The following is a 17439-nucleotide window of genomic DNA, read 5'->3' as shown; positions in this document are numbered from 1 at the left end:
TGTTGGAAGCATTTTTACAAAAGGTTAGCTAAATCACACATCCTCTCTTCCTGATTCATGCATCCTCTCCTCTCTGGGTCTGTTCAGGATTACAGGGGAAAATCATGTCACGGCGGATTTAAAAGCCTCTTCGCTGAGATTCTCCAGTGTTCCGTAAGACTGGAAAGGGAGGATGGATGCTTTTTCCTGTGTCTCCCTTTTCCTGTAGTGTTTTTCCAGTGGCAAGCTTCTCAACACTGTCCTGGCAACGTCTTCCACAAGACCCTCCCTGACTGATTAGTGTGTAAATTAATTTTGGATAGGCAGCAGGCAGATCCTCAAGGCTAATTTGTTGTTATACTGACCATCTGACACTCAGCCAGGGGTCAGAAGCCTCTGGGCTTCTCTCCCTATGATCTGTGTGTATGTGTGTGCCAGGGTTTCCGTTGGCAAAATGTGGCACCGGACATTTGACTGACAGCATTTTAATTTACTGGACATTTTTAAAAATGTACCTGACCCCATATGCATTGGGTGCATAACCAGATTACGGCATCCACCAACTGTACTCAGAATGGCAGAAATCACATTTAGATTATAGTAATTCATATTAACAGAACATACAAGTCGAGAATGCAACAATGTTCGGTCCGTCTTACCGAATTCTGATGCGCACTTTGAAGGTAATAGAATAACTGTCCACATTAACTTTTTCTCAGCCAACAAGATGAGTAACGAACAGAAAAATAAGTAGCCTCTGTTAGAGTTCGAACGATTAATCGGAATGGCCGATTAATTGGGGCCGATTTCAAGTTTTTATAACATTTGGAAATCGGTATTTTTGGGCGCCGATTTCTTATTTTTTTTTAATGGTTTAAAAAATAATAATTATACCTTTTAACTAGGCAAGTCAGTTAAGAACACATTCTTATTTTCAATGACTGCCTAGGAACTGTGGGTTAACTTCCTTGTTCAGGGGCAGAACGACAGATTATCACCTTGTCAGCTCAGGGGTTACAATCTTGCAACCGCACAGTTAACTAGTCCAACGCTCTAACCATTGCACTCCACGAGTAGCCTGCCTGTTACGCGAATGCAGTAGAAGCCAAGGTAAATTGCTAGCTAGCATTAAACTTATCTTATAAAAAACAATCAATCATAATCACTAGTTATAACTACTAATCCAGTTTAGCAGGCAATATTAACCAGGTGAAATTGTGTCATTTCTCTTGCGTTCATTGCACGCAGAGTCAGGGTATATGCAACAGTTTGGGCTGCCTGGCTCATTGCGAACTAATTTGATAGAATTTTACGGAATTATGACATGCATTGAAGGTTGTGCAATGTAACAAGAACATTTAGACTTAGGGATGCCACCCGTTAGATAAAATACTGAACGGTTCCGTATTTCACTGAAATAATAAATGTTTTGTTTTCGAAATGATAGTTTCCGGATTCAATTGTATTAATGACCAAAAGCTCGTATTTCTGTGTGTTATTATGTTATAATTAAGTCTATGATTTGATAGAGCAGTCTGACTGAGCAGCAGCAGGCCCGTAATCATTCATTCAAACAGCACTTTTGTGCGTTTTGCCAGCAGCTCTTCGCAAGCACAGCGCTGTTTATGACTTCAAGCCTATCAGCCTAATGGCTGGTGTAACCAATGTGAAATGGCTAGCTAGTTAGCAGGGTGTGCGGTAATACTGTTTCAAACGTCACTCGCTTTTAGATTTGGAGTAGGTATTCCCCTTGCGCTGCAAGGGCCACAGCTTTTGTGGAGCGGTGGACGGAAGCTATACTGTTACACTGGCAATACTATAGTGCCCATAAGAACGTCCAAACGGTCAAAGGTATATGAAATACAAATGGTATAGAAATACTCCTATAAATACTATATTAACTACAACCTAAAACCTCTTACCTTGGAATATTGAAGTCTCATGTTAAAAGGAACCACCAACTTTCATATGTTCTCATCTTCTGAGTAAGGAACTTAAACGTTAGCTTTTTTACATGGCACACATTTTTACATGGCACATATTACTTTCTTCTCCAACACTTTGTTTTTGCATTATTAAAACCAAATTGAACATGTTTCATTACTTATTTGAGGCTAAATGGATTTTGTTGATGTATTATATTACGTTAAAATAAGTGTTCATTCAGTATTGTTGTAATTGTCATTATTACAAGTTTAAAAAATCGTCTGAATTAATCGGTATTGGCTTATTTGGTCCTCCAATAATCGGTATATTGAAAAATCATAATCGGTCGACCTCTAGCCTCTGTCAATGTACTATCCCCCATAGTAGAAAAGTGTACCAAACAGACTCTGGGACAGTTGTGGGACGATAGCCTAGATACCAAAAGCATACAACCAGTAGGCCTAGGCTACATAAAGAGAAGTTAAAAAGTGACGAGTCGGATGCACAAGATTGGAACATTTAGCTTAAAATGTTGATAAATTATTTCTTCACATAAGCGCACAAGGCAGTAGGCTTTGCATGAATGTTTGTTCCATAATGCAATGAATGGCAAAACACAGTTGTCAAAGCGCACGGCACATGCCAGCGGTTTCCTGTGACAGAGATGAAAACATCCAATAGTATGTTGTAGTAATTTAGAAAGAAGTGAGATACAGTATGTAACAACTAGCATGGGTTGCTAATATGACTAGGATTGTGCATTTGGCTACTGGATGGTAAAATAATTGCCTCCATGGAAATTGTCTGATTTTGGCTAGGCTACTTTGAAGCAAGGTAAGAAATGCCTCATATGTAGTAAAACGTTCAGGATTCAAACAATTAAATACATGTTTTCAAAATGCATACGGCCTCCAGCTCATTGCAAAGTGGTGTGTGACGCACTAATGAAGCCTGCCTTCCTTTGCCTGTGCATTTGCTGTTTAAAATGCTGTAGCAGCAGCTCTCGCGCTGTCTGACAGATTTTCCACTCAAAGACTATCTGTATGCCATACAAATGTGATAAATGGCCTGAATAACAAATATGCAGTCTATAGACACGGCAATTTAATTCCCCCAAATTATGCAAATGAACCTATAGACTGATAAGCATGATCAGTCAAATGTATTTCCATCAATGAATAGGTCAAAAAAATATTATTTCGCAATTTAATGTTGTTTTTCTTCTCTCAGACAATTGGCTGGCCGCAATTTTATTTATCGTCTTTTCTATAAAAAATATTGTCCAAAAGCCAGCTATTACCGGCTAACGGAAACCCTTGTGTGTGTGTGTGTGTGCGTGTGTGTGTGTGTGTGTGTGTGTGTGTGTGTGCGCGTGCCCACTCAGCCAGGACAGTGCCAGGGGTCCGGTGCCTCTGAGCGTTCACCCCTATTAACACCGTCTGTGTGTGTCACATGAGACCATAAACATTCGTCGGTCAGTCAGTATTCTCTGAGCCTTGGCTTACGATGTCAAGGTCACATTGCTAAGTGTTTGTCCACCACTACCGTTGTTGTGGAAGTGTTGTGTTCTTTATTTGGGTTAATAGCCCCTCGAGGCGGATAGCTCTGACGTAATTGATAATGGGCGGGAAAATGACTGAGAATAAGCAGTGACTGGCTGACTCCACTTCGAAGTACAGTTATAGCTACAGTAGGGCCACAAGCTTGTTCTGACCATGTGACCTGACCCCTCTCGCGCTCTCTTGCTTTTTCTCTCACTTTCTCTGCAGAAAATGCTGAGTCGGGGGATCTGAAGCACTTCTTTGACCAGTACTACTCTCACATCTACTATGTGTTCTTTGAGAACTTTGTCACCATTGAAGTCAGTCTCAAACAAAAAGGTGAGAATACAAGGTCAAGAATACTGTGGTTTGTTGGCCTGACACCGGTATTGTTTAAGCCACTTCCTCACATTCACATCTCTTTTGTAGGTCACAAATCGCAAAGGGAAGAACTTGACTCCATTCTATTCATATTTGAGGTAAGACTGTTACTTCTGAAATATTGAGGGGTTGTTTTAAATGTCACAATTCTTGAGTGATGGCATTTGATTTGATTGGTCGATAATACACAGAATTCCTAGAAAGTAGAATGGAGTAGGTGTAACGGAGGGTTAGACTAAGCAGGTTAGTGTGTAGGCTACTGTAAATCAGAGATTAGGGTGCTTCTGAATGTTTTCTAAAGTTGGTTTGTCAACTCCTCAATCCCCATGTGTGAAATCTCCCCCAGACCTTGAGTGTGGAGCCATTGAAACACACACACATACAGGCATATGCCTGGCCACGGGATGTTATTAGACTGGAAGCTACATTCACTGAGGCCTCGAGGCTTGTAGCGAGATGTTCTATTTAGATTTCAAGGATCTACATGATCTCACATCTCTCACTCACACTTTGACAATAAGTATTTAAGATGACTTCGTTGTTTAAGGCACGTGTGTGATATTTATAGACACATGCGTTGAACTGAGAGGCTGGTGTTTGGTCCAAACAAAATGGGTCTGTTTGCCAAACATCGAATGTCCTTTTATCAGTTGACATGGGGTGTGAATGAGTCATGTGGCATTACATCTTCATAGTGCCATTACAGGGAGGGCCAAGTCCACATGCTGCAGTTGCATGTAAGCATTTCACTGTGCTGTTTTACACCTGCTGTATCATGTGCACATGACAAATAAACCTCACAACTAAGATCACTGCCAATTCCCTGAGAGAATTGAGTGTCAGAGTGACAGGGCTAAAAGTACATTTACATTGTAGTCTTTTAGCAGACGCTCTTATCCAGAGCGACTTACAGGAGCAATTATGGTTAAGTGCCTTGCTCAAGGGCACATCAGCAGATGTGTCCCCTAGTCGGCTCTGGGATTCGAACCAGCAACCTTTCAGTTACTGTCCTGGCCTCTTAACCGTTAGGCTGCCTGTTTCGGGTGTTGCAATGTGTGGGATTAGACAAACTATTGTAATGTAGGTTTATGTTCACCCCTCCCTCGTCTTTCTTTCAAAGATGTCCATGGGAAGGTGTGTCTTCAACTCACCTCTCCCAGGTTGCCTCATGGTCTTCTTCTTGAGATATCTACCGCTTAGCTGGTTACCTCATCCATAACAGAGGCGAGGCGTCTGACAGACTACTTGGATAATTGCCCATATATTCCACAACGAAGATAGATTATTTTTGTTTCAACACGATAGTAATACCGACACTGGCCTAAATACCGTTTCTGACTGTTGTAATTTATGTTCTGTTTACAGAAGATTCTGCAACTCCTACCAGAGCGAATACACGGACGATGGCAGTTCCACAGCATAGGTACATTTATACTAGGCCCTTGTACATGTTGTGCCATTGTGAGTGTGGACGTTTTTATCAGCTACCGCGTGTGGGAGTGCGTGGTTTTTTTTGTCTCTAGATTTGACCTAATCAGACATTTTGTCCCATGTGTTTGAAATCAGGTTAGGCCAGTTACATGGGTATTGGGCCCACGCACTCCTCCCTTGCCAATGTCTCTTAGTTCTGGCTGTAGCAAATTGATTTCCTACATGATTTGTAACATGCGTTTGGAGTGAGAACGGAAGGAGAGTAGAGAGCAGCGCTGCCCTCTCCTCACCCCTCCACTAGGTGGTCTCTCCTTTTCCACTGCACTGAGACCACTGTGCAGTTGGATACAAAGGCCACCCAGAGAAAGACAGAGAATGCCATGGACCTGGGGATTAGGGTCTCCTAGGTCTGACCGAGTACTCTGACATGTGCTGTAGTACTGGGGGGGGGCTTGCTGGTTATTCATATTCTGGTTGATGTGAATTGTTCTTCCCTCACAGGCCTCATCCTAAAGAAGCTGTTGCACACTGGGAACTCTTTAAAGGTATATCAGATTGGTCCTTCACTCGTCAGTAGCATAGCCAGTAGCCAACTTGCCTCTGATTGATGTACAACTTTTGTTTTTGTAATAGTCTTCCTGTTTTTCTGTTCTCTTCCTATTTTGCAATGGTGTTGACTGCTGTGGGCATTTGGTAATGGTATGCTCATAGAAATAGACTGGCTAGAGTCGATTTCTATGAGTATGTCCCTGACTGTCTCTCTCTTTCTCCCCTGTAGATCCGAAGGGAGGGTGTGCGTCTGTTCCTGTTATGGATGCAGGCCCTGCAGGGTAACGCACTGAGAGAGCAGCTATGGATATTTGCCTGTCTGATCCCAGGCTTCCCATCCCCTCAGTCAGAGCTGGGACCCCGTACCCTGGACAACCTGGTGAACCCTCCTCTCAGCCTTCAGGAGAGTCAGTATTAATGCTTTGTTTCTAAACCTGTTACCTTGTTCGTGACATGTTATTAGGAAGAAGCTTGAGGGCAACCCAACAAGTACTTCATATTCAAACTGATATGGCCAATTTCAAATGTAATGGTCATACAGGTACCAAATTATTGAACACGTAACTGTGGGTGTACCTCTCAAGGTGTTGATTCTGCTGCATTTGTTCCTTTCTCTTCCCTTCTTCCATTCCTTCAGCTCAAGTGACTCCAGAAGAGATCAGTCCCCTGGTTCCTCCACAGTCAGGGGATAAGGGCCAGGAAGACCTCACAGGATACTTTCTGGAGGCTCTTCTGAAATACATGGTAAACCAGGTACTCCTCCCTTTATTACTAACACTGCTAACATGCTTGGCGTGGATGCAGCATTACCTACTACCGACCGGCAAGCCTTTTGACATGGCCTTCTGTCTGTTTGCAAGCGCAAACGGTGGTAACCCCCTGAAAAGTGGCTTACGTCATTTTAAATAAGCTTGTGTAACGGAGTTAAGAACGTGCCGTAAAGGCCCGCTACTGCTAGCTGGAAATGTTGCGGATGGAGCCATCCAATCAGTACCGTTTTGGGTGGCTCAACCCATTACAACGTTGTCAAGGAGCACGGTCACGTGTGTTGCGAAGCAGAGGATCACTGGTTCAACCTCAGTTTGGGGAGGTTGGACAGTGGAATAAGCAACACACTGACCGCCATTACATTTTGCATCTGCATGCTTTCGCTGCAGTGTACTGTACGCTGACACACACTCACTGAGCTAATGGCTGTGCTGCTTTCTCTCTCCGTGGCTTTCCCAGACAATGCCTCCTCTCCCTGCATGTCTCTTATCCTGTCTGTTATTCTTTGTTTACAGTAGTCTCTTGTTGTGTTGAGGGTGTTCTCATGAAACCAGTTGTAACCATGGCAGTAGCAAATAGATTTAGAAAACCATGATGCATCTGCAACAATCAACTATCATTCTGAAGGCTAAGATGCTTAGTTTATGGTACAGTGTCTTATTTTAAATACACCAATTTTGTAAATTTCCACCCCAAATTCTCATTACCGAAATGTGTCCTGATTAAATTCTTCAGTTATTTTACACAATTTTACTTTAGAAAAACACAATGTTGCTGTGTTTTGTCCATAAATCATACAAATTGTATACTAGTTGAAGTTTACATTAACTATAATTTTTAAGTAAAAAAAGTCTGGTCGTGTTTCTCAATACCGTAACACTTTTTCAAGTTGCTTTATTTTTTAAAATAAAGTTTTATCCATGATGCATCTTCTAGAGAAATAGTCCTTAGATGAGCACAAGTTAATGTCATTTCTTCACTTATGTCTCCAGAATGAGTATCTTATTCTCAAACACCCACTTGGGGAAAAAGAGAACCATTACCTTACCAACAGAATGGGCTTTAGTAATGTGGTCAACTGTTTGCTGACTGATAATGGCTGTCTCCTGTTACTTTCAGATTGAGCTAAGGGCCTCTCATTACTGAAACACAACTTTCTCATTACTGGATAATTTTTAGGTCCATAAGCTAATTCTAATAAGGTATAGTCAGTGGGTGTACTGTGCTGGTCACCTCAATTATTTACAAGAACTGCTTACACCTATTGTATAGATTTTTTTGTAAAAAATCATTTGATTAAGTAAGGGTTGTCAATAAGTATGGGTATTTAAACCCCATTTTAATTGACATAAAGCCACAATCTAGAGTTTGTGTTTTCAGCAAAGAGCAACCCCACCATTAAAAATGACATCTATACACAAGCGATTATAACAGACAAGAATCACAAAAGGTTTTTGTAAATGGAGAAATGGCAAAATACATTTTAAATGTACACTGAACAAAAATGTAAACACAACATGCAACAATTTAAAAGATTTGAAATTATAACTGAGTTACAGTTCATTTAAGGAAATTAGTCAATATAAATACATTCATTAGGGCCTAATGAATGTATTCAGACCCCTGGACTTTTCCCACATTTTATGTTACAGCCTTATTCTAAAATGGATTAAATATTTTTTTCCTGTCATCAATCTACACACAATACCCCATAATGACAAATCATAAACCCGGAAATATCACATTTATATAAGTATTCATGCCCTTTACTAAGTACTTTGTTGAAGCACCTTTGGCAGTGATTACAGCCTTGAGTCTTCTTGGGTATGATCCTACAAACTTGGCACACCTGTATTTGGGGAGTTTCTCACATTCTTCTCTGCAGATCCTGAGTGCTCTGGAGCAGATTTTCATCAAGGAACTCTCTGTACATTGCTCCGTTCATCTTTCCCTTGGTCCTGACTAGTCTCCCAGTCCCTGCCGCTGAGAAACATCCCCACAGCATGATGCTGCCACTACCATGCTTCACCTTTTGGATGATGCCAGGTTTTCTCCAGGCGTGACACTTGGCATTCAGGCCAAAGAGTTAAATCTTGGTTTCATCTGACTAGAGAATCTTGTCTCTCATGGTCAGAGGTTTTTTTTTTTTTTTTTTTTTACTGAGGAGTGGCTTCCGTCTGGCCACTCTACCATTTAGGTCTGATTGGTGGAGTGCTGCAGAGATGGTTGTCCTTCTGGAAGGTTCTCCCATCTCCACAGAGGAACTCTGGAGCTCTGTTTGAGTGACCATCGGGTTCTCGGTCACCTCCCTGTCCAAGGCCCTTCTTCCCTGATTGCTCAGTTTGGCCAGGCAGCCAGCTCTAGGAAGAGTCTTGGTGGTTCCAATCTTCTTCCATGTAAGTGATGGAGGCCACTGTGTTCTTGGGGACCATCAATGCTGCAGACATTTTTTGGTAACCTTCCCCAGATCTGTGCCTCGACACAAACCTGTCTCGGTGGCTTGGTTTTTGCTCTGACATGCAATGTCAACTGGGGGGACCTTATCGACTGGTGTGTGCCTTTCTAAATCATGTCCAATCCATTGAATATACCACATGTGGACTCCAATCAAGTTGTAGAAACATCTCAAGGTTGGTCATTGGAAACAGGATGCACCTGACCTCAATTTCAAGTCTCTTTGCAAAGGGTCTGAATACTTATGTAGATAAGGTATTTCTGCTTCTTATTTTTTAATAATTTGCGAAGATTTCTAAACCTTTTTTCGCTTTGTCTTTTTGGGGTACTGTATGTAAATTGATGAAGAAATGTTTGTCTTTAATCCATTTTAGAATTAGTCTGTAATGTAACAAAATGTGGAAAAAGTCCAGGTCTGAATACTTTCCGAATGCACTATGGATTTCACATGACTGGGCCTGGGAGGGCATAGACCCACCCGCTGGGGAGCCAGGCCCACCCACTGGGGAGACAGGCCCAGCCAATAACAAGGTTTTCCCCACAAAAGGGCTTTATTACAGACAGAAATACTCCTCAGTATACTGTGTGACAACTGCACATTTTATTGGCCTTTTATTTTCCCCATCACAAGCTGCACCTGTGTAATGATCATGCTGTTTTATCAGCTTCTTGATATGCCACACCTGTCAGGTGAATGGATTATCTTTGCAAAGTAGAAATACTCACTAACAGGGATGTAAACAAATTTGTGCATTTGAGAGAAATAATATTTGGTAGTATGGACCAACACTACATGTTTCATTTATATTTTTGTTCAGTATATTTGTTTTCACTTTTGTTTAACTCAGGCATTTTCATAAGGTGAGCAATGTTAAAAATATTAGAAATTGATTCGGATAACTTTTTTGGACTTCAAAAACTGTTGTGGTAATGATAATTTTGGCGTCGGTAGTTGTAGAAATTGTTGTAAAATGCATAATATCTGATCAGCAAACAACCATAGTTATGAATTCGATAAATACAGATCGTGATCCACGAGGTATTATGGTAGGAATTTTTTTTTGTTTTTTTTTGTTGTCAAGTGCCAATTTCATGAGAATCACCCTGTTGTCTTACATCCTGCAGGCCAAAAGTCTGGAGTGGAAGTGCAAAGATAACCACGAGAAGGGCTTCGCATTCCTGTTTGGAAACTTCAAGAAATATTACCTGCCGCACATATTCCCTAACTTTTCCAAGGAGACCAGTTTGTACCATCCCATACTGGGTGAGGAGAATATCTGCATTAGTATGAGATAAACAAACAGAAGCTTATTTTTAGTTTTGCATTATACTATAGTGGTGCAGTGTGCATAAAAGTCCATTGATACCCTTTTTGACACTACTGAGCCTTGTTATACATACATTCTTCAATGTAGCTCGTCCTAATACATATCTTCATTCTTTTCATTTTAGCTTTGTGTTGTGTGTTAGATATGACTGCACCTTTGGAGCTAGGAACACAAGCATTTTGCGACAACCGCAATAACATCTGCTAAATATGTGTATGCGACCAATACAATTTGATATGACCATATGCTTAAACCATGCTGGAAAGAAAATATCAGTGCCAGCACAGTACGGGTGGCACAATGGTGTGAGAAGGGGACTAGCGTTACATCCTTATTCTCTATTCACCCTCTCTGTCTGTCTGTCCCCCCCCCCCCCCCCCCCCCCCCAGAGGTTCCATCAATGAGACCAAAGCCTTACTACAGTGTGGTGAAGAAAGACCCAGAGACCAACGAGGCAGTGTACTGTACCAAGGAGAGCCTCCTCAACGCCCGGGTCATCTTCATCCGCTGGCTGGTGTCCTTCTGGCTGGAGCCACGCTCCAACACTGGAACACACATCCCCGGGGTGGACGGAGAGAGGGAGAGCGTGCCAAAGAACATCCAGGTAATCACTATATATACACACCCGAGGGGAGAGTTCGCCAGGGTTAGCACAATGTATAGTAGGTACATGGATGGAACGTTTGGGCACATGGCAGCCGGGCTATTGGACAACAATTTCTACTAGCCCGGGTCCACAATTGATGCCATGCGATATTTTCCATCCCTGTCTAGTTATCATAGAGAGAGCGTGCCAAAAAACGTCTATGTAGGTCATGCCGGCATCACACTTGAGGGAAGTTAAGAGGTATGAAGAGTTAGCATAATTAAATCTTCACATTAAACGCGGGCTCTGGGACAGCTTATGAGTTGTGATATTGCTCGGTCTGTGGGTTATACTAGTGAATCTCCAACACATGCATTGTTACATATATATTTGCCAGGCCTTATCGAAGCTGTACGGTGTTCACTGATGATTGTGTTTCTCTGGTTGTCTCCCAGAGGGCAGCAGCTGGGCTGGCAGGGCGGGGACATGGGCTAGGGGATGACTTGGGCCCCAGGGCAGACAGCCTGGATGGAGGGATAGGTTGTGAGAAGGAGCAGTCCCACTCCAACACCTCCACCCTGACAGAGAGGGAGCCCAGCTCCTCCAGCCTGTGTAGTATGGACGAGGAGCACCTCACTGACATGGAGGTTGTGAGAAGAGTCCTCTGTTCCTCCAGGACCAATGTCAACTTCATCACTGAGATTTTCCGACAGGTACAGCACACCTACTCACACAGTACATTGTGTTTGGCTGGTGCTGTTTGTAAAAAATACATTTTAGTCCTTTGGATCAATACCTTTCTTCTTCTACTACTGGGTCATTCCAACAAAATCCCCTTTTGGTCCCTTGTTATATTTTAAGTAGAAATTGTGCACCAATATTGAATTGTAAAAAATCTATTTATGAACGGGAAGCATAGGAATAGATTTACTGCTTCTTAGACCTGCTATCAATGCGAACGACAGATCTTTTACTCACATTTCTATGTGAATTTGTTCATGTCACCCAAAACGTTAGATGTTGCAGCTTTAAATGAAGTGCCGTTTAATATGAACCACATGGAAAATTCAGTAGGTCAGATTTCTTTATATGAATGAGGATTTGCGAAAGTGCCAAAATTCAGCAGTTTGACATGTACCTCTGTGCCCTTTCTGTGACTTCTAGAAAGGTTTTAAGATACTTAACCCCCAGATGTCTTAATGTTCACCACCATTAGCTAGGTTTCATGCAACTATTCTAAAATCCAAATAAAGAAAATATGTGCATTTTCCCACCAGTGGTTTGTTTCCACCAAACTGACTTGCTGCAGAAGAAAAATCTGTACGTGATTACGTAGTGCACACAAAATTTACTTTTTTTGTCAATCTGCATATAGCAAATGTGCCTGCTTTGGTCTTGGTATGTGCGCTCAGCTCGCAGATGCAGTGTGAGAATGCTGTGCAGGTAGGCTTGTCTCCATAATGAGATTATTATATTATTATAGGGTTTTATTTGTCAATCGTCAGTCAAGCATGTCACCAGAATCAGACCCTCAATATTCTTTTGCAAATGAGCATCAAGATCACTGTGCACTTTCACCACACTGTGAAGTTCATCATAAATTATTTCTTCTGTAGCCGAATAAACTGCATGGTTTCCCCAAGTTGTAGTGGGAGGACCACACACACCATATCGCGTGACTCCAAGTTAACTTTCTCTTCCTGTTTCCATCACAGATTTGTTTCTTTTTTCGGTATGACTTTATTCGCATAAAAACTGGATGGAAACGAGGTTAGTGGAAAGCCCTTGTTTGTTGCTTTGACAAAGTCATTTCTAAAGATTTATTTCATGTGATTCGTGCTTCATCGGAGGGTCACAAAAACCTGTCCCTCATTTTAAGGTCACGTGAACTGATTAAAACATTTTTTTTTATTTTTAAAAAAAATATGTTTTCAAAAAAACATTGAACATTAATAGTCAAATCATAGTGTAAAAGCAGGTTAGCTGGTTCTACTCTTTGTTTTTTTCTTGGTGGTGGAAAACTGAGTGGGTCGAGCATAAAATGTAAACTCTATTACTCATAGATAGACAGGCTAGAAATGTAAAAAAAAATAATTAAATAAAAGCTATTGTGAAGCTTGCATTCAATTGCCCCTCCCTGTTGCACACAAGCTTCCTTTCCATGTCACAAGGGGGTTTATGGCAGATTTAAGATGAAATCGCCAACCCGGTTACTTTATTTAACACTTAATAGGCACATATTATATTTTTGTATTTATTTAACCTCCTTGAGATTGGGAAATCAACATGTTTTCTTAATAAGTTGAACGTGCTGTTCATGACAATGTTGAAATTAGGTGAAATCAAAGTTTTCACCAAGTTACACTACACAAAAGGGACTCATTTCATGGAACGACCCTACATATACTAGTACTTCTACACACTAAATATCCCTGTAAAGGTCTGTTATTGTGGGTCTGTATGCTCCACAGAGAGCCACTAGGATAAACAAGTCTGCTCTATTTGAATCCAGCACAGTGACGTTGTTGTGTTGTCGTCAGGCCTTCCTGTTGCCAATGTGTGAGGCTGCAGCCATGAGGAAGGTGGTGCGTGTGTACCAGGAGTGGTTTGCCCAGGAGGACAAACCTTTGTTTATGAGGGAGCCGGAGGAGGAGAGGATATTTTCCACCGCCGGAGAGGTTAACCTGGAGCCTGTAACCCAGCAGGGCCCAGAGAAGGAAGAGGTGAGGGCTGGAGCTAGGGCTATGGGTGGGTGAGGATGGATGCACCAGGGACCTATTCATTAGGGCACACTAAAGACAAAAATGAGTCCAGGTAGTCAGTTTCAGTCCGTTTTCTTACATTTGGTAATGAACACGACCCTCAAGACAAAGGAGGAGACAGGCTACATCATGTCTTCATGGTCTCTCAGTCTAACATGTTGTGTCTTTGCGCGTCTTTCTGTGTCCTCTCAGAGGGTGAATAAAGTGTCTGAGAAAGAGCTGCTGGAGTACAGTGTGCATGCAGGTGTTCAGCCCACTCTTCAGGTATGTTCTATTGGCCAACTCACACATTATGCACAATAGGCAACCATATTAAGTAATTATGTAACGATCACTAACTTCCATCCGGTACTGTCCAGTTCCATGCCTTTCTTCAACACCATCTCCCTCTCTCTTCCACCCCAGGTGTTTGTCACCAACTCGGCCAATGTGTTTCTGCTGGAACCAGCCAACGAGCTGAAGATGCTGCTAGAGGAACATGTTGACATGTGCAAGAGAGTCCTTAACATCTACCGCAGCCTGGTCATGCATGAAACCATGGACCAGAAGACATGGTATAGCACAACACTAACTGAGCAGCCCATGGGTTTTAATGAGGAAGCATAGCATACATTTACAGCCAGACCCAATTTGTTCCCCACAACTCCCATTAGCCCTAACCCTTCAATGTTTGCAGATCTGAGGGGACTAGACAGGTATAAGCAGTGTAGTGGGGGAGCTTAAATGTTTTTCCTTATACCTACAGAAGGGTTAGGGCCAAGGTGGAGAGGTAGGGCCTTTCTACTTTTTGTGCAACATATCCTTATGTGACCACTTCTCACTTGTGGTGCATCTGCTTGTCTGTGCGTCTGACTGTCTGTCTGTGCAGGGAGCAGATACTGCTGGTCCTGCTGAGGGTAACCGAATGTGTGATGAAGAGACCTCCCTCAATCATGCCCCACGGCAAGAAGAACATGACCCTCTCAGGGAGACTGGCCGGGGCAGTCTTTCAGGTACCCAGCGTAGCACTCACAACATACAGTTGTGTGCCCTAAATGACTCCCTATATAGTGCACTACTTTTCACCAGGGCCCATGGGGCTGATGTCAAAACTAGTGCACCATATTGGGAAGACGGAACCATTCGGGACACATACTGTGACTAACCACATGAGGGTGCTTTCTCAATGGTCTTCTCTTGATTCCTTGAATCCTCTCCTTGCTTCCCACTGACAATTTGAAAATAATTGTGGAAATGACGGAAGAGGAGGACACAAGGAATCGAGCAAAGACTTGAGAAAGAGCCATGGTACCTCAACAAACTTCCTCCGCATGAAACCTAACAAAGGGAAGTTTGTAAATTACGTTTCTCCTTTTCATGCTAGTCTTTCTGCCTCTTCCTCTGGTAGACCCTGATAGTGGCGTGGATCAAGGGGAACCTGAACGTGTACATCTCCAGGGAGCTGTGGGACGACCTGCTGGCCGTGCTGTCCTCGCTCACCTGCTGGGAGGAGCTGGTCACAGAGTGGTCCCTCACCATGGAGACACTCACCAAGGTTCTGGCCCGCAACCTGTACAGGTAAAAACAGAAGAGAACGTGTGCTCGCACACACGCACTGAGGAAGGCAAAAGCCAAAGGGTTTTGTTATGACATGTTGAAAATAAAATAATATTAAATAGAGGTTGAAATTGTAACCGAATCTAAGTGAGTGCTGGCCCCTTTTAAATGTTGCAGTCTGGACCTCAACGAGCTGCCGCTGGACAAGCTGAGCGAACAGAAACAGAAGAAACACAAAGGGAAAGGTACAACTCTATCACTGCTTCCACTCTCTCTGGCTCTTCCTCTCTTTCCCTTTCTATTGAACACCACAGAGACGAACCAACCTGTACCCGATCTTTCCCTTCTCTGTGTTGGTCACTAGGGGGAGCTCACGAGGGCCAGAAAATGGCTGTGGACCGTTCGTTCTCTAAGGGCTGGAGCAGGGACCAGCCTGGGAGTGGGAGCGGCCAGGCAGCAGCCATGAGGCAGCGCAGTGCCACCACCGCTGGCTCTCCGGGCATGGAGAAGGCCAGGAACACCATACGCCAGAAGACTGGGGGTTAGTTTCACAGCCATCATATTTATCATACTACATGTCTATATACTGGAGGGTTGGTTGTCTTAACCTCATGTCAAGGTGTTTATGTTTAAAATACTGTATGTAATGGTTCCAGTATATCTATACATGGTACATTGTAAGATTTTGGTGGGATGATCAATGTTGCCATTTAACTGTCGTCAAATTGACCAAGGCAAGTTATTCCTATTTTAGATATTTATACATAATCATTGAAATGGGAAATCGGTACTGTGTAGGCGTCCTCCAGTGAAGAATCGTTAAACTGAGCAGGAGGATTGCGTTGGCTTACGGAGGGCTCTGTTACCTGGCTCCTGAGAGACAGACAACCACACAGACAACCACACAGACAGACAGCCACCTGCCTCCACACAGCAGCTTGTCACCTTTGCCTTTTCCTTGTCCTCCTCTCTCTGAAGGTCACTGCTCTCTACCTTGCTGTCACCGTCTTCACTTTTTCCCCTCACTTTCTCACCTTCTCTCCTTCTCCTTTCCCCCTTTTTAACTTCCCCTTGTTTCTAAACTCCACCCTTTTCTATCCATTTCCTCTGTCCCTCTATTTGATGACCCCTACCGTTCTTTTATTCTCTTCCTTCCCCCCGGTCCTTCACCTCTCCTCCCTCCTTTCTCTCCTTCCTCTCCTCCTTTCTCTCCTTCCTCCCCTCCCTTCTCTCTCCTCTCTATTGGCGGCCATCCGTCCCTCAGCCCTGCGTAGCTGCTCTACGGGCGACAGCCTCCTGTCCCAAGCCTTTATCCGCAGCGCTAAAAGTGCCCCTGTCCTCGTCCATCACCACCACCCTCTCCTGCCTGACTCTGTCCTCACTCCCCTAGCTGACAAGCTGGCAGGTAGAGCCCACTACTCTACGCCTGTACCTGTGTCTCTATCTGTATCTCCACCAACTTCACTTCTTCACTCACTATCTGTGTGTACTTCTTGTCTGTCTTTGCATATGTGTGTATGCAATGTTTTCTATGCTTGCGACTCCACACAGCCTGCTCGTCTTGAGGGGGGGGGGGGGGGGGGGGGGGGGGCTCTTGTTTGCTGCCACACCATTTCATAAACAACTGAAAGGATATTTCTCTCAGGCCAAGACTCTGGGGGTGTTTTTTTTGTAAGTGTTTGTCCTGCATGTGGTTTGGTGTGCCTCCCTATTCCCTATCATTGTATGGTTTTGATGACATCTGCTCCAAATGACAGATATTGTCAACCCAGAGCTGATTTTTTTGGATGAATTCTCATTTGCTATTATTGATGTATTCTAATTAGTCTTTTTCCTCTGTGGCAGCTGTTTTGTCTTTTGATATGGATATTATTTGATGCAACTGAAAAATTCATTTAGTAACCATGAAAAGGAATGCTGTTTTTGCCATATTTTGTGTACCATTGTTTTTGTATCCGTGAACATGCATACATAACACGTTTGATGCTCCTGGTTCCAGCGATATTGGGTTAGAATAAACCATTGATACAAGCTCACCTACCTTCTACCACCTGATCCTCTAATCCTATACACATATATTAGATGTATAGGCAATTATAGACATGCAATTGATTTGATTTGGCAATGCCCACAGAAGCTGCATATGGACATGTCTGCAAACTATATAAGATCATATCGCTGGACCACATTGTTGTGTA

The 17439-nt window shown here is 42.9% G+C and overlaps 1 protein-coding gene across 10 annotated transcripts in view; it reads left to right on the top strand.

The window, feature by feature from the left end:
- The window catches only part of ralgapa1 (Ral GTPase activating protein catalytic subunit alpha 1), a 78551-nt gene that overhangs the window by 17200 nt on the left and 43912 nt on the right, over positions 1–17439 (top strand). For 6 of the 10 annotated variants that reach the window (XR_005037706.1, XR_005037705.1, XM_036954704.1 and 3 more), the window contains exons 2-18: positions 3675–3785; positions 3876–3925; positions 5193–5250; positions 5760–5803; positions 6037–6214; positions 6445–6560; positions 10155–10293; positions 10747–10961; positions 11399–11656; positions 13484–13666; positions 13898–13969; positions 14111–14259; positions 14574–14697; positions 15093–15262; positions 15419–15486; positions 15606–15782; positions 16506–16646. Coding sequence is in view for 8 of the 10 variants with exons in the window: in XM_036954704.1 (XP_036810599.1) it covers positions 3675–3785; positions 3876–3925; positions 5193–5250; positions 5760–5803; positions 6037–6214; positions 6445–6560; positions 10155–10293; positions 10747–10961; positions 11399–11656; positions 13484–13666; positions 13898–13969; positions 14111–14259; positions 14574–14697; positions 15093–15262; positions 15419–15486; positions 15606–15782; positions 16506–16646 (2253 nt within the window). In the remaining 2 variants the exon portion in view is untranslated. The remainder of the gene's footprint in view (positions 1–3674; positions 3786–3875; positions 3926–5192; positions 5251–5759; positions 5804–6036; positions 6215–6444; positions 6561–10154; positions 10294–10746; positions 10962–11398; positions 11657–13483; positions 13667–13897; positions 13970–14110; positions 14260–14573; positions 14698–15092; positions 15263–15418; positions 15487–15605; positions 15783–16505; positions 16647–17439) is intronic. The other 4 variants (XM_036954708.1, XM_036954711.1, XM_036954710.1 and 1 more) reach the window with 2 other exon arrangements.

This window comes from Oncorhynchus mykiss, chromosome 19, assembly GCF_013265735.2.
Source record: "Oncorhynchus mykiss isolate Arlee chromosome 19, USDA_OmykA_1.1, whole genome shotgun sequence".
In the NCBI taxonomy this organism is placed as follows: Eukaryota; Metazoa; Chordata; class Actinopteri; order Salmoniformes; family Salmonidae; genus Oncorhynchus; species Oncorhynchus mykiss.
The sequence above is the reverse complement of the archived record's forward strand: the minus strand, read 5'-3'. Positions and strand labels throughout refer to the sequence as shown.